Raw genomic sequence first — 24,900 nt, forward strand, 5'->3', positions numbered from 1 at the left:
AATTGCCTATAATAAGGTTTTTGGATTGTTGGAAATATGAGCAATTTACCATAGGATTTTATTAAAAGAAAAGCTAGGGAAAACATGACTATCATAAAATAGATGAAACTAGACATGGATTATAAAGATGAGACGACGAAAGACATGTGCACATATGATCTAGAAGAGAACATATGTAGAGCCGTACTATATACAGAAGGCATCATATGGAGTGATGAGCAGAAACGGGACATATCTAGAAGTGAAACTATAGCAAAAAGTTATGGTAGGAACTCAACAAAAAAGAACATGAGTACGTACTGTGTTACAACAGCAGTAGGGTTGGTGTTGGCGTTGTCGTTGGCCATGTTACCGAAGAGGTGGTCGACGTCGGGGAAGTAGTCGTCGTCCGAAAAGAGGTCGTCGTTGTCCGTGATGGAAGCCGGCAGTCGCGCTAAGCGCTCCCCAAAAACCTTATCGTCCTTCTCCCGTACAGGACCTGAAGAGACGTAGTTTCGGAGGCCTACTATCCCGACCTACGGTGCACGCCGCAAGACGGGATGGGGAAGAACGTAGCAGCAGCACAGAGAAAGGAACCGGTGGCGAGAGGAAAGTTCTGATGCGTCTTCTCAGGAAAGGAGCGACCTCTCTTTTATAGCCGCAGGAGAAGGAGCCGAGAGACTAGCGATGGGAGCCGAGGAGAGCGAGGGATACGAAACGAACGGACAACAGTGTTCGCTTTCAATATCCACTACAGAAAAATATGTACAGCTTCTCCGAGTCATCTTTCGTATACCAATCGTGTGTGGCAAAAATTTAGTTCGGCTCGTTCCCGCAACCCGCGGCGTGACGAGGCGGGCTGCGGAGGAGGAGCGTGCGTGTATGTCTCTCTTGTTCTCAAGCTCATACATGTGTGGAAACATCCTCCTTTATAAGGAGGTCCAACTATCATTAAACTAGCAATATGGGACTAAACATTTCCACCTCTTGCCTTGCACAAATGGGCTGCGTGGGCATCTAGGATTTATTAGGAATTTTCTGAAATTATATATTAGGCTGGCCCATAAGTAAACAAAATTCCAGCAACACACTGCCAGGTCGCTGTAGAACATTTTTTTTAGATCTAGGTATATGATTATTACGCCCAAAGAATTGCAAATGTACTAGCAAAGTTTATCCTCATTTTTGGAAATAAGCAAGGAGAAATAGGCATCAGACTTAGCAGTATGTCAAGATGTTAAATGCACCGGTATGAGCATGCATAAATCAACGACAAAGGGACTACTAATTCCTGAGTTGAAGGGTGCATCAAATTGTGTGCTTAGATATTAACTTATATGTATGAGTCGGCCTCCAGGTAAATAATAAAGCTACCTTTTGCAATTTCTATAATATCTTTTTCGCAATTCCTATTCTCAGAAGAAAATGAAAAACTAGTTGAAATTCCTATTTTCTCCGACAGCAGTCCGCCTGTCACTTCCTCAAGTTTGCACACTCCCAACCATCTGATATTCCGTAGCAACAAGATGTTTCATGTCCTAGCAGCCATGGCCACTTTTCACCATAGTTCTAGCAGCTAGCTCAACCACTCAGCGCCATAAGTAGAACCTGCAAACCTGCGTCTGTACAGTTACCTTACAATTGCTCTCAGCCATGACAGTATGGTCATTGGTCAGTACTGAGTACTCAGAAGGCCTTTACATGATAACAAGTTTCATTTGGGCATACAACTTGCATTATAGCTCTTTACAGTGTTGCAATATACATTTTCTTTATGTATTTCTGTGGCAAAAAGATTATATACTATGCCTGCTATATATTTTTTGAAAAAAATGATATAGTACTAGGTATTGATTTTGTAAACTAAATATTATGTGATCTTCCAGGTGGCAAGAGGGGTGGTACAAAGATACTACTAATAGGTATATGCCAACACTTACTCCAGCTTTTCACATGTTATCATTGAGTGTTAGTAGTTCCTCAGTAGTGATTTCTAAGATACATATTATTTAAAGTTTGACTCTATAATTAAATTGCAACAAATGGTCCCAATTTGTGCATAATAGAAGTCAACTGGGAGCAATAAACTACTATCTTTATCTTTTTCCTACTTTTGTTGCCTTGTACTCTTTCAACCCGTTCCTCGAGCCCACTGCAGCCCGGGTCGTGCAACAATAGGCTCCTCTTTGCTGGGACAGAGCTTAGTAGAGCGTTAAATAAACATGAACATGCGTTTGTTAGCCTTGAAAGCCAGCACCGTCAGCAACCTTGGGACGGTGACATACATCATGCTAGGGGAGGAGGGATGTGCAGATCAGAGGGGTATAGCTCTTGACGAGAGGTGGCCTCCTGGACGGCGACAGCGGGTGCTATTAGCCCTCCCGATCAAGCAGGAAGTCCACAATGGTGGAGAGGTACAGAACAACATCATGTCCCAAATTGGGAGCTATGTGTGGAGATAGGGAGAAGTTAGAGAGAGAGGAGAGCAGCCTGACTGATGAGGTCCATGTCCATGTGTGACAAAGTCCACATAACCATCCACGTAGGCACCTAACTAGTGTGTCCGGTGATGTTTGTTTGCTGTCAAAACTCATCAACCGGATAGTTTGGATTGCTTGTGAGACATTAGAACATAACCTGTGATTTTGTGGGGGGAAATGTAAGCAAGTGCGATCATGTGAAAACTTAACCCCCAAACATATGCCTTTGCACTGGTTTTGAGCAATTAACCTGAATTGCAGACTATTGATGTCCTTAGAGATCTAAAATTTTAAATATCCATATTATAACTCTTGGTACAAAGACAATAACTTCTGCTTCAATCTCAGCTTTCACATCAGCAGCTGCAACACTGCTCTTTTCATGTATTTATGTGCTGATATGGTATATGACGGGGAAAAGAAACGGGTTTCTCTTCTGGAAAAAGAATAGCAGCAAAACTGAAAGGCATTACGAGGCCATGATAGTATCGTATGGATCACTCGCTCCAAAAAGATACATATACTCAGAGGTAATGAAAATAACGTCTTCACGCAATAAGCAGCTTGGTCAAGGTGGTTATGGCGTAGTTTTTGAAGGAAAACTACGTGATGGTCGGTTTGTTGCTGTGAAATTCTTGCATGACTGCAAAGGAAACGGGGAGGAGTTTGTGAATGAGGTTGTGAGCATTGGCAGGACCTCTCATGTGAATATTGTTAGCTTGTTTGGATTTTGTTTGGAGGGATCAAAACGTGCTCTTATATATGAGTACGTGTGCAATGGTTCCCTAGACAGTTACATCTACTCAGAGAACCCAAAAGAAATTTTAGGATGGGAGAGGCTCTATGGAATAGCGATTGGGATAGCTCGCGGACTAGAGTATTTGCACCACAGCTGCAATACACGGATCGTCCATTTTGATATTAAGCCTGAAAATATCCTTCTAGACCAGGATTTTTGCCCAAAGATTGCCGATTTTGGTCTAGCTAAACTGTGTCGTACCAAGGAGAGCAAGCTTTCAATGATTGGTGCAAGAGGAACAATTGGATTCATAGCTCCAGAAGTTCACTCACGAAACTTCGGAGTTGTTTCAACAAAGTCAGATGTTTACAGTTATGGAATGATGTTGCTAGAGATGGTTGGAGGCAGGAAAAATGTCAAATCAGTAGCGGAAAAATCCAGCGAAAAGTATTTCCCGGATTGGATTCATGACCACTTTGCTCAAGATGATGGATTAGAAGCATGTGAAGTTACAAGTGACATTGTGGAAATTGCAAGAAAGATGACCTTAATTGGCTTGTGGTGCATACAAGTATTACCTGTTTATCGTCCTACTATAACCAAAGTTCTAGAAATGTTTGAGAGAAGCTTAGATGACATGGCCATGCCACCCAAGCAGAACTTCTGTGAATTACTGTAAGATACTTCTCCCATTTTATTTTATTTAGAAAGAAATATACTTCTCCCATATTTGTGTTCCTTTGTTTTTCTGTACAATCGTCATTATGCCATAACTTGATGTGCATGTTTACCTCTCATTCCAGTGAAACTTCAGCTCACAATATGGATGTACAAAGTGCAAGTTCTACCAGATCTGAGGAGACAACCTTTGTGAATTCAAAAGTCCAACAACAATTGCCAAATTTTTGAGCAGATAAGCCCTAGAATACTAAAAAAACTAGGTTCATTTCCAATTCATTGAGAAGGTGATTGTACTAGATTACGTTATGAAATCGAACAAGCGCAACTAAACTCGACATTGTATCATACAGTGTATTCCATGTATACATGACCTAGATTCAAGAATATCGGCATTCCATATAACATATGGGATAAAAAAACCTTTGAGAAAGAAAAAGGAATAAAAAGTGTTCAATGAGTTTTGTGTTCCAGTTACGGACCAATAAGTTTTGGGCGATGCTCTGCGCCGGCGCGCCGGCCGAATAGCTTGTGCTAAAAAGTTGAGAGGGTTACGACAAAAACTGGATGCACTTCGTGTACAAACTGGAGCATCTCCTTCGAAGTATCACAGTTTCGGACGAAAACCCATCTGCTAGAAAGATATTTTATTTTTTTACTTATTTCAACTTCAGACATTTTATGCATTTTGTGCATTCAATATAAACCATTCAAAACCACATCCTAAATTTTGACCCTTTATAACTTCATTTGCTATTTTTCATGCATTTAATGATTTTTTGACCTAAATGACCTTGAAATTGAAAAGCCCGACAAATGAGCTCTGAAAAGGTTGAAACATGGCATCGTATCATCATTTCTCCCACATAGCATGTGCTAAAAAGTTGAGAGGGTTACGTTAAAAACTGGATGCACTTCGTGTACAAAATGAACAATCTCTTTCGAAGTATCAGGACTTCGAACGAAAACTCACCTATTGCAAAGGGATTTCATTTTTTTGAACTTATTTGAACTCCATACTTTTTGTGTGTTTAAAATACACCATTTAAAGCCACATCATAAATTTTTAATATTTTCTGACTTCATTTGGTATTTTTCATGCATTTACTTACTTTTTTGAGCTAATTGATCCTGAAATTGAAAAGCACTACAAATGAACTCTGAAAAGGTTGAAAGTTGGCATGGTATCATAGTTTCACCCACATGGCATGTGCTAAAAAGTTGAGAGAGTTACGATAAAAACTGGATGCACTTCGTGTACAAACTGGATCATCCTTCGAAGTATCAAGGTTTCAGACGAAAACCCATCTGCTACAAAGGCATTTTATGAAAATGATTTTAATTCCAGACTTTTTATGCATTCAATATGCACCATACTATAACATGTTAAAATCTACAGAAAGTACTAACTAAAAATAATAAAAAACAACAATTAAATGACTAAAACAACTATATAAGCAAAACAATATTATTTTAGTTAAAATCCAAATTTAGGTTATTCTAAAAATAACCAAATAAATCTTACTGTGATAACAATCTAACAGATGACTAGGAGAAAAAAGAATTAAATTAAAAACTATTTGTAAACTCAAGTTATTCACAATTTGGGTTTGAAGCAAATTGGAACAAATTCAAATTTAAACCATTCAAATTTTAAAACTAATTGCACAAACAGAAACTAGACAAAATTTTGAATCTAATGCAAAAAGAATCACTCAAAAAGAATTAAATATCCTAAAAGATATAAGCAATTTAAAACAGAAACTACAAACAGAAATAAAATTTAAAAACAGGAAAAAATAAAAATACAAAACCCCTTTAGTCCCGGTTCGTGTCTTGAACCGGGACTAAAGGTCTACCCTTTAGTCCCGGTTCAAGACACGAACCAGGACTAAAGCCTCCAAACCCTTTAGTCCCGGTTCGAGACACGAACCGGGACTAAAGGTCCCTTTTGAACCGGGACTAATGCCCGACCGGCGCCCTTGCCGTTCGAACCGGGACTAATGCTAACATTAATCCCGGTTCGTAATGGAACCGAGACTAATGTGTAAATTGAGCTGGGACGGAAGTCCCTTTTTCTACTAGTGGAGGGTCCCGGATCTGCGCTTGGCTGGGCCGGAGGTGGCCGGAGGAGGGAGATCAGCCGCCGGCAGCGTCGGTCCTACACGAGCGCGAGCTGCGCGGAGGGTGCGGGGCTTCGCCGGTTCGCTACCGGCACGTAGACTTTGGTTAGTGGTGTACCGGCAGTCCAAATAAGACTATACTGTAGGTGGGGTTGGGGGAAATTAGCCGATGCTGAGGAGTGGGTGGTGTTTGCCCGCGAGGGAGTACGTCACGACGCGACCGGGAAGTATGTCGGCCACGCTCTGAAAGGCTGCGCCGCCGTCGTGGTGCCGGTGCCGGGCTCGTCAGCCAGGGTGAACGCAAGTGACTACGAGCAGCTCTTCAGCGATGGGCTCCTCTTGACATGGGATAATCCCCCGCTTCATCCTTCTATCCTTCCACGTAAGTTCACTCGTCAAATCACCACTTCTAAATTTCAGATTATTTGAACATCTGACTAGCTCCCGATAAAAAAGACAAATTTGAAGTCTTTGCTTTTTACTATTCATATACTGTTCTAACCCAATTTATTTTTTTTGCTGAGAATTACTCATATGTCCAAATGATTTAAATTTTAAAATTCACCTCGTGTATCAAATTATCTATCAAACAAAAGAATATTAGATTTTTTTTTTTTGATTTTTTGTATTTTCTATTGACCAGGTGCAAATGAGCCTGGGCTTAGAAATGAATATTAAGCTGAAATGCCAATTCTTAAATGTGAAACACTGATAGATAAATTTTGTACCATGGCATTGCTGCGTTGAGATCACACAGGAGCAATGCTACACATACGTAGGAGCTGTTTGATTTTAGGCCTAGCATTGACACACTTTACCACACTTTTTTGCCAAGCTTACCTAATGTTAGTTTAATAAAATGAGAGTCATAAGTTGGCAAGACTAAAAAAAACTTACCACATTTTCCGTGTTAATGTGATGTGTTTTTTTTATATATGTGGCTTGTCAAATATGTGACTCGAACCAAATACATTCATCTAAGTTCATCAAACTTGTCTAACGTTAGGTGTGACAACTTTTGAAAAACTTAGTTTCAAATCAAACAGCCCCGTAATCTTACGTTTAGATTTTGCATAAAAGATGATGTGGGGTTGTTAATTGGGTTAGGATTAGCAGCTGAGGCCCACACCGGTTAAAATCAGGGGAAGAGAATTGTATGTAAGGTTAAGTAAGCCTACTAGCAACTTTCGTAGGATCCCTCGAAAAAAAGAGCACCTTCCGTGTCTGTAGATCAGTGGAGCAACTCGTTCATGTCGTTGTTATCTGTACAGCTTCACAGCACACTCAGTCCTTCCGTGCCTGTCCAGATGGGCAGAACTAATTATTTACCTTGGCCGTTCCCCATCCCCATCTAGCTTGCCACTGCATACAATCCATCACCACATGTCCAGCCTGTCCAGATGTACCCAGCCAGCTTGTTGTTGTCCCTGTCTGTATGTTTCGCTTGTATCGCAGACTTTTTTTTTTTTAAACAGAGATAAAAGTTTTGCCTCATTGATTAATAAAAAAAAAAAACTGTCGAGTTAATTTAAAAAAAACGGACAAAAATCAATACAAACACATCACATACTAACTACTCACGTGACAAGGAACCCCCACAACCGCACATACATCGCTAGTCTCTTGAAGAGCACAACATACAGACAGGGGGAAGCAATGGGCGACGGCGGGCGGACGGGCACGGGCACTGGTCTCTTCTAGCTGCGAACAGGTTGGTTCCGTGCTTGCGTGGATAAATGGTGGGTACAATCCTTAACGGCTAATGAGGACATCAGTTGAGTTTAAGTGTCATGCCGTGTCTAGGCTATTTACGCTATCAAATTTGTCACACCAAAGTCATTGTCTGGTTGTAATGGTGAGTATCATATACTAGTATCATGCATATGATACTAACAGAAGAGCTCATTTATTACCATGCATGACACATAGTAGCACAACATTTAATATGATACGGTACTATCATAAATATGATACTCAACCCTCTCTTTCTTCATTTAATTTCATGCCACCTCATCAAATATACCTAGTTGGCATGCATGATACTACTTATGATACTCCAATTACGACCAGCCTTAAACAATGTTGCACTCCATTCAATTCATCTCAAAGATGTTGCAGAGGAGCTATTGGCCCCTCTTCCCTCGTCTCGGATCCAAACAGGTGACATCCCTCACATAGAAGGGCTACCTCTGTCCCTCGGAAGATATCCGTGCAGCCAAACATATCCTTAGGAATGTTGATTGATTACTCGACCAGTCAAAGTCTTTTGAAGAACAGTCAGAGTCTTTTCGTCCTCCCAGGACGTGTCGACTCACACGCATTGCCCACGGAATAGAGGATACAATATTCATTCTCCAGCTAGCTAGTGTTCTTCTCTGTTAGTTCAGTCTCCTGACAGCCTTCACCGAGACAAATTCCAAATCTTGGTCGCGTTGCGATGCATGGCCGATTCCTCATCTTGGTCTGGGCCTGGTGTCTACCGCTGATGGTTGCAGTCACGGGCACGACGGCCGAGGATCAGCAAGGGGAAGGCTGTTCGGCGAAGAGGTGCGGCAACATCACCATCTCCGACCCGTTCTGGCTCCCTGATGAGGAGACGGGAAGATCATGTGGTTTGCCTGGAGCCTCAGACTTCCAGCTGAGATGCTTAAACAGCAGCTATCCAGTTCTACGGAGCTCTGTGCCTTACAGCCCCGGCTTTAAAATCATCAATATTTCCGTTGGAGAACGCAGCTTGCGCGTAGTAGATCTAGGCAAGTTGCAATTATTTCACACCTCCAAGAGCTGCCTGCCGTTCTGGAACACCTCCGTCAAACTTGGCCGCCCGTTTCGGATCGACCCCGTCAGCCATAACCTCATATTGTACAACTGCACTGAGGAGGCTGCGGCACGCCGGGGAACAGAGCTGGTGAAGACGGTGATGAGATGCGCGAACGCTACCAACACGTTTGTTCGCACGGAAGTGCCATACGACCCCACCGGGAACTACGCCAGCTATGCTTTGGAAGGCTGCGATGCAATCGTCGTGCCTGTGCTGGCGGGCTCGCCGTCCGGCAAGACGAACGCCGACAACTATGAGCGGCTCATCGACGATGGATTCCTCCTAACATGGGATCTCGACCCTCTCCCTCCACGTAAGTTCATCCCCTCAAATCATCTTTTAATCATGTTAGATACTAGTACTCATCCCGCAAAAGAAAATAAATAAATCATATTAGTATTATTCACCGGGGATTAGGCTCACTGAACTATGAACTCCACAAGTCTGGTCCACGCAATATTGCCATTCTGGACTACTTGTTCACTTACGACAGCCCAGTGGCAAACATACTTTATGAAACTCAGAATAGTGGGCCAATATTTATTTTACCGGGGTAATTTCAACTGCCGCCCATCCTGCCCCCGACTGCCGTTCGCCCATCCTAGCCACCGCCGCCACCGCCTGACCCGTCCTGGCGGCCTCGTTCTACCCATCTTGATCAGATCAACCGGAGCTAGCTTCCTCCTGGATGGATTCCGCGACCGGAGCTAGTTATGTAGCTAGTCTCCTAGATGGTTTCCGCGTCCGGCGCTTCGTACGAGCCGTCCTGAATGCCGACGTCTTCGCATTTGGTTGCTTCGCGCGTTTTTTGCAGTGTTTTGAATAGCGGGTAAAGGCAAATAGCAGCAGCCCTCCAAATCAGGCTATAGCCCGCTATAACGGGCTATTTCGTAACTTTAGCGGGCTATGCCACATAACCACACATGCTCAAACAAAGACTTAGCCATGTGACATGGGAGGAGTCCGTTAAGAGAGACCTGAAGGTTTGGAATATCGACAAAGACTTAGCCATGGACAGGGGTGCGTGGAAGTTAGCTATCCACGTTCCAGAGCCATGACTTGGCTTCGAGATCTTATGGGTTTCAACTCTAGCCTACCACAACTTGTTTGGGACTGAAAGGCTTGGTTGTTGTTGTTGTTGTTGTATAGTTTAAGTTTAAGGGGTCTGTTCGGCCGCAGCTTAATCCGACCCTTAAAACACATTCTTCGCGAATTCAAAACCACGTTTTAGTTACATTTTGTGGGGTCTGCTAAAGATGCTCTAAAAATATGATAAGCTTGCATATTGCTTCGATACACTCCCTAGAAAACTTTACAAATTTCGATGCAAATTAAAGACATAGATTAGTTGATACCCCTTCAATAAAAAAGATTAGATTGTAGTAATCTCTTTTTTCATGCGTTGGGTGAATAGGGATTAAATTAGAATTAGTTGGCCATGAATGTACGAGAATCCTCTTTTGACTAGCTTTAAGATTCGTGTAAACTTACAAGGAGTGTACAGAAGCAAAACTCGACATACTTCTATATTTAAGTTAACACCGTCATTTTAATGCAATGAAATATAAAGAATTGTTCTAATATGTCAAGAAAATGTTGAATGTTCATCTAAAATTTATTTTGAAGTCATGCATGAACCTACATTTTATACTGATAAGACTATGTCCATATATTTGAAAATAATTGTTCATAACTATAAGAAAATGTTTGAAAATAATTTTCTATCTAAGTATTCATTTATTTGGAAACAAAGGTTCATGACTTTTAAAACAAGTGCATGTATAAATCAGAAATTTGCTTATATAGCATCAATGATGGCTTCATATTTACATGGGATAGGCCAGCCTTTATTTGGATTTCTCTTATCGAACCAAGCAACCAATCATGTTACTCGCTGCTGGTAATAGCTGAACTAACCGGTGCTCATGATTTGCATTCGTACTAACAAGTTATCATGTCAAGAAACTAGAAATACCGACTCTTATATGGAACAAAATTGCTGAAAGAGAATTATAGGACAAAAACTTACCATAGTGTTGCTGTCTGCGGAGCACACAGACTCAGATATTTGGTGCACGGTTAGTAGCCACATGACCTGGCGCCTCCTTAGACAAGAAGCCGTCTCCCTTGGTTTCTGCTGAACCGTTTATTTTCCTCTGAGAAATCGTTGCTGAACCAGTCGATTCATTTGGACTTCGCCTGACACGGTCTCACACCCATATTCTTGGCTTTTCCGACAAAGAGACCGGAGTGCGGTGAGTTGGGCGACTCGACTCTGCAAATTGAATTACTCCTAGTTAATTCTTCCTTCTTTTTGACGAACGAAAGTGTAATTTGCTAGTTTGTGGGATAATCGAACCAAGCAATCACTAGTATGTTACTACTAATAGGAGTACTCGTTAACTAAGGATAAGATGAGGCTATGTCCAAGATAGGCCATGAAAGAAGTTTACCAGTCTGTGCTTTCTGTTTACTGGTCGATTCACGAGTACGCGTCTATTGTGGGAGATATCACACCTTTCTCTTTTTTAAAAGACGCAACCTAGTGGCCAAGATGATATAGAACCTTCTTTTCTACCCCACGGAAGGAGAATGTTATACAGTGACCAGTAACCTGCCCAGTGTGGAACTTGTACCTAGATTAGAATCTAGCTAGATAGAAGACAAGAGCATGATCGTATGACGATAGCACTGGGAAGTGAGAAGAACAGGAGAGCGATGGTGGAGTCGACCGCCCTCTGACTTCCCCGCCGTTTCCGCATGGAGCTCGCTGATCCGCCGCCCCCGGCGGCGCCCTCCCTCTGTTTCCCCTGGACGGCCTGGCGCTGGGCTGACTGGGCTGACTGGGTGAAGGACTCCGACGATGAGGACGCCGCCGGCTCTCAGGCGGGTGGGGAGGGCCCGGTTGAGCTGCCGGTATCCCTGGCTCCCCCGCAGCTGGGCCTCTTCCTGGACGCTGCGTGCCCTGCTCGGCGGCGGTCGGGGAAGACGGCCTGGCGGCGGGAGGTGGCGCCCAGGTCCGGTCGGGTGCCCCTTCGGGTCCCCCCGGGCCTTGCTCTGGTGGCTTCCCCTCGCCCCTCGACGGCCCTCGCCGGCGTGCTGCCCGAATTGTCCTCCGCGGTGGCTGCTGGTGGAGGTGCCCGAGGAGGGCCGCCTGACGCTGGTGCCCTGCCCCCTCCCCGGCGGCGGCGCCAGGGCCAGCGGCGGGAGCGCCCCGAGCACGATGCCCCATCCCGTGCCCTAGCGGTGCGGGCCGGCGTGCTGGCAGGTGGGTCGCGAAACCAACCTCTGGGCCACACTGCCGTGGATCTGGGTCCTTTCCGGCCCGAGAGCACGCGTGGGCCGACCGCCGAGTCCGGCGCGTGCTGGACAGAGTTAACCTTCGGTGGGCTTCGGCCCAGAGACGGCTGGCCCATCCGAGCAGCGGCCCAGGCCGGTGTCGGTCTCCAGGTCGGGCAGTAGGGTTCCCCCCCCCCCCCGACCGAGTACCTGCGCCGCCACCCCGCTCCTCCGACTCGCGCCCGAGCTCCTGCGCGCCGTCTCTGGCTCCCGTGCGCGGTGCCGGCGTTCCCTCCCCCTCCAGCCTCCCCCTACAGCCTCCCTCGGCCGCCCCTCGTCCTTCCCCTGGTCCGCCTCCCTCCCGTCCGGCCGGCGCGGACTCTAGGTCCGGCTCCCTGGTGCTGCCAAGGTCGAAGGCCGGCCCTTCGGTCCCCTGCCGGTCGGCTCCGCCCTCGCCCAGGCTCTCCTACGCGGAAGCTCTCATGACGACACTCCTTGGAGATGGCCAGGCCCGACCTAAGCGAGGCCTCCCGGCTGAGACGGAGGCGGTAGCCGCTGCCCGCGACCGTGCCCCGGATGGGGGCGCTGCCTCGTCCCGTTTCGGGCGCGGTGGGTCTGCCCGGCCGAGGAAGTCCCCGGAGTACTACTCCGGGACCTCCCTTCGCCGTCCGCCACCTCCTCGTGACCCGGCGAGGGATCCCCGCCTGCCGTTGCCGGGTTCGCCGAGGGACCGTCGCCGCCTGGAGGCCGCCTGCCGTTGCCGGGTTCGCCGAGGGACCGTCGCCGCCTGGAGGCCGCCCGCCCGGCCGACCTGGACCGTGAAGCGGCTCTGCGTGCGGAGTTGGTTGCCCGTCCCACTCCGGCATCTCAGCCGCGTGATGAGCCAGCGCCCCGCGATCCCCCGGCTCGGGCCCTCGCTCACCGCCCCGCGGCGCCATCCTGGCGGCGTGATCGTCAGGATCACCGCCGGGGGGAGCGTAAGGTGGGCCGCCGATGCGGCGCGGTGACGATGGCCGCCGTGCTGACTAGCGCTCTTCTCGCGCGGAGGGTGCGGACTGTTTTGGAAATATGCCCTAGAGGCAATAATAAAATGGTTATTATCATATTTCCTTGTTCATGATAATCGTTTATTGTTCATGCTATAATTGTATTAACAGGAAAAAGTAATACATGTGTGAATAAATAGATCACAATGTGTCCCTAGCAAGACTCTAGTTGGCTAGCTCGTTAGTCAATAGATGATCATGGTTTCCTGGTCATGGGCATTAGATGTCATTGATAATGTGATCACATCATTGGGAGAATGATGTGATGGACAAGACCCAATCCTAAGCGTAGCACTAGATCGTATTGTTCGTATGCTAAAGCTTTTCTAATGTCAAGAGTCTTTTCCTTCGACCGTGAGATTGTTCAACTCCCGGATACCGTAGGAGTGCTTTGGGTGTATCAAACGTCACAACGTAACTGGGTGACTATAAAGGTGCACTACAGGTACCTCTGAAAGTGTCTGTTGGGTTGGTACGAATCGAGATCGGGATTTGTCACTCCGTCTGACGGAGAGGTATCTCTGGACCCACTCGGTAGAACATCATCATGAGCTCAATGTGACTAAAGGAGTTAGTCACACGATGACGTGCTACGGAACGAGTAAAGAGACTTACCGGTAACGAGATTGAACAAGGTACATGTATACGGACGATCGAACCTCGGGCAAGTTCTATACCGACAGACAAAATGAATTGTATACGGGATTGATTGAATCCTTGACATCGTGGTTCATCCGATGAGATCATCGTGGCGCAAGTGGGAGACACCATGGGTATCCAGACCCCGTTGATGGTTATTGGCCAGAGAGGTGTCTCGGTCATGTCTACCTGTCTCCCGAACCCGTAGGGTCTACACACTTAAGGTTCGATGACGCTAGGGTTATAGGGAATTGTTATATGAGCTTACCGCAGGATGTTCGGAGTCCCGGATGATATCCCGGATGTCACGAGGAGCTCCGGAATGGTCCGGAGGTAAAGATTGATATATAGGATGGATGAGTTTGGACACCGAAAATGTTTCAGGCACCACCAGCAAAGTGCCGAGACCACGAGAAGGGTTCCGGAGGCCCACCGGGAGGGGCCACAAGCCCCGGAGGGCTACATGGGCCAAGTGCGGGAGGGAACCAGCCCCTAGGTGGGCTGGTGCGCCCCCCACACCCAGCCCATGCTCACCAGAGAGGGAGGAAGGGGAAACCCTAGGCACAGGGGAGGCCCAAGGCCCACCTAGGGTGCCCCCTTTCCCTGCCCTGGCCGCCGCCCCCCTCTCCCATCTGGGCTGCCTCACGACCTAGGGTGGGAACCCTAGGGGTGGTGCACCCCCTCCCCTCCTCCTATATATAGTGGGAACTTTTGGGCTTGAGACACAGTTTTATCTCTCCCTCGACGCAGCCCTGCTCTTCTTTCTCCTCCTCTCTGCCAGTGCTTGGCGAAGCCCTGCCGGGAGACCTCGTCTCTCCATTGACACCACGCCGTCGTGCTGCCAGACATCTTCCCCAACCTCTCCCTCCTCCTTGCTGGATCAAGGTGCAGGAGACGTCACCGGGCTGCACGTGTGTTGAACGCTGAGGTGCCGTGGTTCGGCACTAGATCGGAATCACACCGCGATCTGAATCGTCGCGAGTACGACTCCATCAACCGCGTTCTAGCAACGCTTCCGCTTACCAATCTTCAAAGGTATGAAGATGCACTCACCCCTCTCGTTGCTGGTCTCTCCGTAGGAAGATCTGAATATGCGTAGGAATTTTTTTGAATTTATGCTACGTTACCAAACACGGACTGGCGCCGGGATGACGGGCCGTCTAGGCACATGTCCCTAGAGGCCCCGCCTGATGCTCCGCTACCAGCCCCGGCCCCGAGAAAGAAGAAGAAGTCGAAGAAGAAGAAGGCTGTTGGGTCTTCCCTTGGCGGTGTTGGCGGCTTGACGCTGCCAGGAGCTCTGGGGGCTCCTGAGCAGGAGGCTCTGGACCCCCCTACTCGGGCTAACCGCAAGCGCTCCCGCGAGGACACGATGTGCATCAACTGCGGGTGCGCCGGACACTACAGCTCGGAGTGTGAGGCTCCTCCACGGTGCCCCACGACTCTTGCCTATCTTGGGTATGCCACTGAGCGGGGTAGCTTCTACTTCGTGGATGCGGAGATTGAGGAGGTAGCTGCTCTACCACACCTAGCGATGGTCACCTTGGAGCCCGAGCAGCCTATCCGGATGGCCTGGTGATCTCGTCTGACCTCATCCGGGATGAGCTTGCGGCATACATTGGCGACTTTCGCGGCTCTGAGTTCGCCTGGGAGGTGACTGAGACGACTCCCCTGGTCTTCTCGGTCCCTTTCCCTCGGCCGAGCTACTCTAGGTCTACTCGCATGGTCCTATTCGTTGTCCCCTCACCCAGTTCATGATCAGCGTCCAGGCGGCCACGTCAGAGCCTGACCCCGTCCCTCCCTTGGAGAAGGTCTAGGTCCGCGTTTATGGCCTCCCAAGGGGGGGGGGGTAGTGCGGCTCCACGGGGTGGCAAGCTCACTGATATTCTGAAAGCTATCTCCGAACCCGTGGGCAAACTGATCACCGCGGACCTGGCATCTTTTGAGGATGATGGCCCCGCCCACATTGAGATTCTCTACCCAGGTCCGGCTGAGATCGACGGTCTGTCTTTGGTCTTCTACTTTGGTTCCAAGGGCAGGCGCCTCACCTTCGAGCTCGAGTCCCCGACTCCGGTGGTTCAGCTAGTTCCGGTCTCGTCTGGGCCGGAGCCTGGTGACGGGGGGCTTTACGAGGAGGGGGGCTCGTCGGAGGAGGGGTCTTCTTCTGAGGGGGACGATGATACGCTCGGGGCTCGCCCGAGCCGTCAGACGATCGCCGCAACCCCGCCCCTTCGGTTGCTGGTCAGTCGGGGCTCGCAGGAGGCTCCACGGTGGGTACTTTGGCTCCGGTGGTGGCGGTAGGCACGGAGATCACTCTCCCTACCTCCCCTATCCCGGTGGTCGCTGCTGAGGAGGAGGTGAGTGTGGGTATGGAGGTCTGCCCTGCTTCGTCCTCGCGCTCGCTAGGGGTGGTTTGCTACTCGCGCTCTCCGGGTTCCCCCCTTTCCGAACCTTGTGTACCCCGGATCCGCGCCCTCCGGTGGCCCTCGACCCTGGTTGGGTGCGTGAGTCCCCTCCCGTGCCCTGCTCTCGGCCTCGGGAGGGCGCTTCCCCTGTCGTGGCGGCACGTCAGAGCGCGCGGATCAGCCAGTCCCGGACCCTTCAGGACGGCTGCGTCCCGACGATCCCTAAGCTGGCGGCCCGGCATGCTGCGGCCCGTGATCTGTTCCCAGGTACGCCTCCCCTCCTACCCCCTTCTGGCTGTGGATCTCGGTTTTCTGTTCTCTCTAGCGATTTGGTGCCCCTTTTGGCTGTTGTGGTTGCGGACAGTGGTATTGTGTTTCGGGGGGAGAAAGGTCCCCCTCTTGAGCAGATCTCCGCCCTATGTGCGACAGAGAGGCTTGAGGGGGCGTTAGCGGAAGCGCGCTGCGGCGCGCTCCAACTCCCCCTCTCCCCCGGTGCACGCCGGACCTGGTCATAGAGAGACCAGGGATGGTGGCGCACCTCCGGCAGCGGTTGTAGTTGGACCTATGCCGCCCATAGGTGGGCTCCCCTCTGTCTGGGAGCCCAGGGGGCGGCCGCCCACCCGTCTCAACCCCACTGAGACCCGCGGTGAGGAGCGTGTGTCAGGCCCCAGAGCTCCCTCCTCTGGCCCGGCGAGCTCCGATGTCCCCTCTTCTCGGGGACGTCGGGGTCGGCCATCTAAGGCTCTCCCCCGCCCCGCGGTTGACGGGCGGGCTAGATCGGCCCCGCTTGCGGGGCCTAGGAATCCATACGAGGTTGTTAAATGAAGCTCCTATGTTGGAACATTAGGGGCTTCGGCCTCCCTGGTCGGCGGCGGCAGCTTATTGAGTATTTGCGTCAGGAAGAGATTGACATAGTGGGTCTGTAAGAAACGATTCGACATGACTTTAGCATGCTCGAGCTTCAGAGGCTCTCCCACCACCAATTCTCTTGGCAGTGGCTCCCTGCATCGGGCCACTCTGGGGGAATCGTGCTTGGTGTTCGGGAGGAGGCGTTCTCGGTGGAGGACATGGACCGGGGGGAGTTCTTTGTGAGCATGGCCATCACCGACCGACGTGCCCACCTCAGCTGGGAGGTGATTATCGTCTATGGCCCGGCGGACCATGCCCGCTCGGCTGAATTCCTCGCCGAGCTAAAGAATAAGGTGGAAAGGTGCACCACCCCTGTGGTGGTGGCCGGTGATTTTAATCTTATTAGGTGGGCTTCTGATAAAAGCTCTCCGAATGTAGATCGACCCCGGATGCGTCTTTTCAATGACTGCATTGCGTACTTGGCGCTACGTGAAATAGCTCGCGTAGGGGCCAGGTTCACGTGGTCGAACAAGCAGGCGGACCCCATCCGGAGTGTTCTAGATCGGGTCTTTGTGTTGCCCCAATGGGAAGTGATGTTCCCCCTGTGCGGGCTTAGGGCGATCACACAGATTGGCTCAGACCATACGCCTCTGCTCTTCTCGTCGGGGGAAGGTTCCACCCCTAGATCACGACGCCGTCGCTTTGAGACTTTTTGGCTGGATCAGCCTGGTTTCCGCGAGTTGGTCCGCGACGGGTGGCATCGGGCTGTCGCTTCCCCACCGCGTGTCTACTGTGCGGTGGACATTTGGCAACACTGTGCAAAGATGGCGCGCCAGGCCATGAAGGGCTGGGGTGCTAACTTGGGTGCTGATCTCCGGGCCCGTAAAGGGGCCCTGCTAGGCCAGATTATGACCCTAGATGACTTGGCGGACGGAACGGGTCTGTCCCGGGATGACTGGACCCGGAGATACTCCCTCGGTGCCGAGCTCATGGGCATTTTCAGATCCGAGGAACTGTTCTGGCAACGTCGAGGTGGCCAGAACTAGCTCCTCAAGGGGGATGCAAACACCGCGTACTTCCAAGCCATCGCCAACGGCCGTAGGCGGAAATGTGTTATCCCTTTCCTCCGGGATGGGGATGCTCTTCTGGAAAGCCCAGAAGACATCTCATCCCATATTTACTCCTTCTATAAGGAGTTATTCTCGGTTGATCTGCGAGGAGGCTCCTCTCTTTGTGAGGACTTCTGGCCGCTAGCTGATCAGGTGTCCGACGTGGAGAATGCGGAACTCACTCTCCCATTTTCCTTGGAGGAAATTGGCCAGGCAATCGCTTCTATGAAGGCGTGCTCGGTCCCGGGGCCAGACGGCCTCCCCGTGGTTTTTTTCCAGCGATTCTGGGAGACCGTGCGCCCGGTTATCTTGCCCATGTTCCATGAATTATATATAGGCACACTGGACATGGGCAGGATTAACTTTGGAGTCATTGCTCTCATCCCCAAACTACTTGGGGCCGCAGAGATTCGGCAATTCCGGCCTATTACGGTGATTAACGTGTTGGCGCGTATTTTTGCTAAAGTCTGCGCTACTCGCCTGTCCCCTGTGGCCGAACGGATTGCTCACCCCCTTCAGTTCGCATTCCTAAAGGGCAGGAAGATTCATGACGGGATTCTTGCCCTTCACGAGATTGTCCATGAGGTGGCGTCCAAGGGACTAAAGGGGGTCTTTCTCAAATTGGACTTCCAGAAGGCGTATGACCGTCTTGATTGGTCCTTCTTGAGGTTAGTGATGCAACGACGCGGATTTGACAAGAGGTGGTGCTCTTGAATCATGCAGCTGGTTCGATCTGGTAGCACCGCGATTAATATCAATGGTGTAGTAGGCCCCTTTTTCGGGCATCCAGGGGGGTAAATCAAGGAGACCCTATCTCCCCCCTGCTTTTTAATCTCGCCATGGGTTTATGGTATAGTCTAATATTTCCGGACAACAAAGGGCCCAAGGTTAAAGAATCTGTCTCAAAATAGAGAGGCACATTGTGGCTGTCTGATTCCATCGGCAATTGAGTTGTGACGATGAAACATGCCCTATGTATTGATCTGTTGCGAAACGAGTAAAGTTAAAAGCATATGATGAGATCAAGGGGGAGAATGTTAGGTTGATATCTCATTCAATGGGCCCAACGGCCCATTGGAACCTTGACCCACGCCCTGATTGGGGGCGTCCAGCCCAAGTAAGGCTGGTGGGCCCCTGTCGCGCAGTGTTATAAAGAGGAGGTGGGGACCGTGGCACAAGGGACGAGGTTCGCCGCCGCCACTGGTTCCCCACTCTCTAACCCTAATCCGATCTAGAGGGATGCACTGAAGCGATGGGAAGTCCACCGCCGCCACTATCACATATCTCTTCTTCCCCACCGTCGTCACCACCTCACAATGGACGACCGAAGGAAGCTCATCGAGTTCATCACAAGGTAATGATCTATTACTATTACCGAACACATCTAGCCTTGACGATCCACGGAATCTATCATCAATGTCCTGCGAGCAGGCGGCGTGCGGTGGCCTCCGCGTCGCGTATCCGTTCTGGCTCGGCGGCACCCAGCCGCCGGAGTGCGGCTACCGCGCCTTCCAGGTCACGTGCGACAGCAACGGCATAGCCTCACTCAGGAAGGACGTACCAGATCATGGAGATCAATTACGGAGACGACAAGGGCGCCTTTCAGGTCGCCAACCCCGATCTCTCCGACGGCACCTGCGAGATCGTGCTCAAAGTGAACGCCTCCTCCGACCTCGGCCTCGCGCCCTTCGCCATCAGCGCGGCCAACCAGGAGCTCTTCTTCCTCTACAACTGCACCGACTTGAAGGCGAGGCCGGCGCCCCGTACGTGGGAGCCCGTGAACTGCACGAATGGGTCCAACGTGTCCACGTTCAACTCGTTCGCGTTGCTCGCCGGCGGGTACAAGCCCGACGACAAGTGGGCACCGGTGCCGGGGAACTGTAGGGCATCGATGATGCCAGTGCTGGGGTACCCGGGGGCGACTGGGCGGACTACCGGCGGCTGATGAAGTGTAGTGTACGCTTTAGGTCTGCTGCACCGACTGTTAGTTCCGATACGTTACGTGGATGGATCGGCGACGACACCGGTTTTAGATATGAGGAGTGAGAGCATTCCACATTATCGCGTTTTGTAGGTGTGAGTGGGGGTTTCGGGTGACTTGATGTATGTTCTTGTCAGACCTTTATTAAACAAGTAACAATGATGGATGTATGCATCGATTGATGCAGAGTCCGGGGGTCTTAACCTCCTTTTCCAAAAAAAAAAACACGGCCGGCAACTGCATGGCGTGCGAGGAGACCGGTGGACGTTGCCGGATTAACACCGACTACGATATCTTGGAGTGCCATGTGCTGACTACGTGTCGAAGGTCATCTGTGGTGAGCGTCACAAGAATAACAGAGCACGCTCGTTCTTTTAATCCTGCAATGTTCTTTCAATATTGAATGTTCATATTTTTTTTAGAAAAGGAGGATGATGCCCGGCCTCTGCATCAGGGAGATGCATGCGGTCATTTTATTGATTGTTCTCGAGGACCTTACAATGTATTACAACAATATGTCTGAATGCGTCATCTTCGCAACATCTGTCGCTACTCCTATCCATATGATGAAGGGGTTGTGTGTTGCATAAGATGTCATATTGAGCCGCTCGATACACAGCGACATGACCTCATCATTCATGTCCCCTCGGGCTCGGGGCTTCAAGCATGCAAGAAACTTCTTATACCCAACATAAAACCCACCTATTTTGATCAAAGGTGTCCTGGTACCATAGTTGCAAGCGAATGAATAATTTGTTTCAACAACATCAATTTAAGACACTAGATATGGGATAGGAAGCTCACGGTAGTTCATTGGGTTTTGACCTCCTTAGTGGTTTCCCATGCGTAATATACTTTTCATAAATTGCTTTAACTTTATCTTCTTTAACTTCAACCTTCTACTTCTTTCCCTTGGGTTTGACAACTAGCACTTTAGCCATCCTCTTCTTCCTAGTGTTCTTGTCGTGTGTGCTAGGGCCACTGCCGACATCAATGGGCTGCTCGTCCACGACGCCCATTGTTTGAGCTGCAACAAGAAGACATGTAAGTATTGTGTGGGGGACAGGGTAAGCTAGGAGGGATTTTATGAGAATTTGATGCAATCACACAAACACAATAATAACATAGACAAAAAAAAAAGATGCAAACATGAAACAAGGTGCTCAAAAAAAGAGAAATGATGACGAAGGTAGGAAGCATACCTGGGATAGTAGGGCTGCCATCATCATGTGAGACAGGGAACACAGGGATGTTGGGGTAGAGACCGCTGCATGTTTTGTTATTATTTGTAGGCTCGTCGATGCCATGCATCAAGTTGAAGTCTTCATAACCCTTTGGGAACAGATCACATGAAGGCTCGTCATCCCAAACACCGGCTGTTGCACTCCTGGGTGCACCATGGAATAGAGGGGGGCTCTGAGGTGGCACGTGTACTTCCACCTCCATACTCACTCTTTGTTGCTCACGAGTTTGACCAGCATCTTCTGCAACTTCTGGGTTTTTCTCCAGCTCCCCAACAACTTCATCTTTGCTCATCACTGCAACCGTACCTTCAGCTTGATCACCAATGCATGAAGTTGCAGCTTGAGCATCCTTCTCTTTCTCACGCGCCTCGTCCATGGGAGGTGTTGCAGCTTCAGCTTCATCTTGAGCATCCTTCTCTTTCTCACGAGCCCCGTCCATGGTAGGTGTTGCAGCTTCATCTTGAGCATCCTTAGCTTTCTCATGAGCTTAATCCATGGTATTAGCGATGGCATCTCCCACGTCACGAAGCATAGCGGCCATCCGGCTGGATTGCAATCGCTTTAAAATTTGCCCAAACTTGCGTATTGCATCATCAACCTCGGTTGAGAAATTTTCGTTGTGCTTGTCATACAATGTTTGGAACCGAGCTGGTACCTACAAGAAAGGCACGTGTTTCAAAAATTAGCCATTTTACATGTATCTTTAAAACAAAAAATAATGCATGCAACTTTTGTAGAAAAAGGTACCTTTAGATCATCCATGCTAGGGAACGGTTGTTGAAGCCAATCATCGAACGATGAGGATAAATTTGGTTGGACCTCAACATTTTCTTAAGCTTGAGGTACTTCATTTTGGCTTCCTTGGCCATTAGCTGCTTCAGCACCAGGGCCCTGCCCGGTGGCTGCTTCACGATCAACTTCTGGACCAATAACCTCAATGTGTGAGATGAAGCACCGCTCCACCATTCCTCCAACCAGCACTTGCTCCAAAACGATGCCCCCAGGAGGGAGGGCGATAAAACGCCATCATCGTCCGATCCAGGAAGACCCAGATCTAGGGTTTCCCCCGGAGCATCCAAAGCCTGATGACGCAAACAGCAATGCCCCAGCAGAACATTGCATTGAATGTTCATATGCAATGATAATCTCTTTCTTTTGGAAAGAGGACCAACGTCGTATTATTGGGTGACCCCGTTTTTACTCATAAATGTTATGTTACATTACAGGAAGCAAGAAGAAAGAGCACAAGATTCTGCTAATAGGTATGCTAATTTTTTGGCCATTTTTAGATGTACGGATATACATATCAGTAGCTCACTAATATTGATTATCTACATTACAATAAGAACTTCAAAAATTATCTGTCTATAGTCATTGAAAATTTATTGTAAAAAAAATCGGAAACAAGCAGCTCTAAGCTTGTGCATAATAACGAGAACGATCAATTTATGGCATTTAGCTTGTTGCTATTTTTGCCACCATGTACTCTTGCAGAAAGAGAAATTTAAACTAGAGATGGCCTGGAAATCATTATAACTATATTATAAATTCTGGTTTATAAAAATAAATAATATGTGCTTTCATCTCAGGAATGACATCAGCGGCTGCAACCTTTCTCCTTGCATGTCTTTTATGTGCTGATATGGTATAGAAAGGGCAAGAGACTATGGTTTCTCCTTTGCAAGAAGACTAGTAGAAACACTCAGAAGAATTACGAGGCCATGATAGAATCATATGGATCCCTAGCTCCAAAAAGATACATGTACTCAGAGGTAATGAAGATAACATCTTCTCACAGCGATCTTCTTGGAAAAGGAGGTTATGGTGTCGTTTTAAAAGGAAGACTACATGATGGTCGTCTAGTTGCTATGAAATTCTTGCATGATTGCAAAGGAAACGGGGATGAGTTTGTGAATGAAGTTATGAGCATTGGAAGGACATCACATGTTAATATTGTTAGTTTATTTGGGTTTTGTTTGGAGGGATCAAAACGTGCTCTTATATATGAGTACATGTCCAACAGTTCCTTGGATAAGTACATTTACTCAGAGAGCCCCAAAGCAATTTTAGGATGGGAGAGGCTCTATGCGATAGCAATTGGGATTGATCGTGGCCTCGAATACTTGCACCATAGCTGTAATACACGTATCGTCCATTTTGATATCAAGCCCCAAAATATCCTGTTAGACAAAGATTTTATCCTAAAGATTGCTGATTTTGGTCTAGCTAAATTGTGCCATACAAAGGAGAGCAAGCTTTCAATGACTGGAGCTAGAGGAACAATTGGATTTATCGCCCCAGAAGTTCACTATCCAACCTTCGGGGTGGTTTCAACAAAGTCGGATGTCTATAGTTACGTAATGATGTTGCTGGAGATGGTTGGAGGTAGGAGAAACGTAAAATCAATTGTAGCAAAATCCAGCGAAAAGTATTTTCCAGATTGGATTTATGACCACTTTGCAGAAGATGATGGATTACAAGCATGTGAAGTCACAATAGAAATTGAGGAGATTGCAAGAAAGATGATCATAATTGGCTTGTGGTGCATACAAGTGTTACCTATGTATCGTCCTACTATAACCCAAGTTCTAGAAATGTTTGAGAGAAACTTAGATGATCTGGACATGCCACCAAAGCAGAACTTCTGTGAACTACTGTAAGATATTTCTCCCATATTTTTGTTCCTTTGCTTTCCTATGCAGTTATGATTATACATAACTTGGCCTACACGATTATTTCTCATTCCAGTGAAAGTTCAGCTCAGAATATGGATGTACAAAGTTCAAGTTCTACCATACCTGAGGAGATCAGCCTTGTGAATTCAAAAATACTACAACAATCGCGACCTCTTTGAGCAGATAGGCCATGTGAATCGAAGAACCTACATTCACTTCCATCACTGTGAGAAGGTGGCCTGTACTAGAGTATATTCAGAAATGGAACAAGCGCAGCGAAATTCGGCATTGTAGCAGAAAATATTCCATGTATGCATTACCTTGAACCAAGAGCATCTGCATGCCAGTGTCCTATGTTATGCATCACAGAAAGAATAAAATTTATTCTGATGAGTTTTGTGTTCCAACTGCTAAAAGGCATGGGAGGCAGACATCCACCAAGGCCTTCTTGACTGTAACTACAGTGGTAGAGCCCCAAAATTTCAGAATCCGGATGCATACAGTGTATATAACAATTGTGAAATTATATGCCAATTCATAGCAAGCTGATTGATCGTGAAAGCGCATGCCGCATACTTACTTGATTTCCCTTGACGCAGGCACCGCCCAACTCTGTGCATATATTCCTTTCCCTCCCCTTATGAGCAAGGGTTTGCGCCGTTTCATATAACAATTTTGTTTGCTGCACTGAAATTTTTGGAAAATATAAAAAAAAACTATTTTGGTTGCCTTTGTAAATCAAAAATCAAAAAAAAACATGTGAATTTTCTTGTTGTTATTGGTTTTTAATACTTACTGTCATGTCTCATATATTACCAAGTGGTATTATATACTTACTCTCATGTCTCTTATATTA

At 48.2% G+C, this 24,900-nt stretch overlaps 2 protein-coding genes and 1 pseudogene across 2 annotated transcripts; all 3 read left to right on the plus strand.

The window, feature by feature from the left end:
- Nucleotides 1-2,818: 2,818 nt before the first annotated feature.
- Nucleotides 2,819-4,336, plus strand: LOC123442581 (LEAF RUST 10 DISEASE-RESISTANCE LOCUS RECEPTOR-LIKE PROTEIN KINASE-like 2.1). The gene is made up of 2 exons (XM_045118666.1): nucleotides 2,819-3,873; nucleotides 4,002-4,336. The coding sequence occupies exons 1-2, from the start codon at nucleotides 2,867-2,869 to the stop codon at nucleotides 4,105-4,107; spliced, it is 1,113 nt and encodes a 370-aa protein (XP_044974601.1). The 5' UTR covers nucleotides 2,819-2,866; the 3' UTR covers nucleotides 4,108-4,336.
- Nucleotides 4,337-19,560: 15,224 nt separating this feature from the next.
- Nucleotides 19,561-20,528, plus strand: LOC123441367 (annotated as a pseudogene).
- Nucleotides 20,529-22,965: 2,437 nt separating this feature from the next.
- LOC123442578 (LEAF RUST 10 DISEASE-RESISTANCE LOCUS RECEPTOR-LIKE PROTEIN KINASE-like 2.5) lies at nucleotides 22,966-24,605 on the plus strand. The gene is made up of 2 exons (XM_045118663.1): nucleotides 22,966-24,025; nucleotides 24,118-24,605. The coding sequence occupies exons 1-2, from the start codon at nucleotides 23,091-23,093 to the stop codon at nucleotides 24,221-24,223; spliced, it is 1,041 nt and encodes a 346-aa protein (XP_044974598.1). The 5' UTR covers nucleotides 22,966-23,090; the 3' UTR covers nucleotides 24,224-24,605.
- Nucleotides 24,606-24,900: the final 295 nt, after the last annotated feature.

This window comes from Hordeum vulgare, chromosome 3H (assembly GCF_904849725.1).
Source record: "Hordeum vulgare subsp. vulgare chromosome 3H, MorexV3_pseudomolecules_assembly, whole genome shotgun sequence".
Classification (NCBI taxonomy): domain Eukaryota; kingdom Viridiplantae; phylum Streptophyta; class Magnoliopsida; order Poales; family Poaceae; genus Hordeum; species Hordeum vulgare.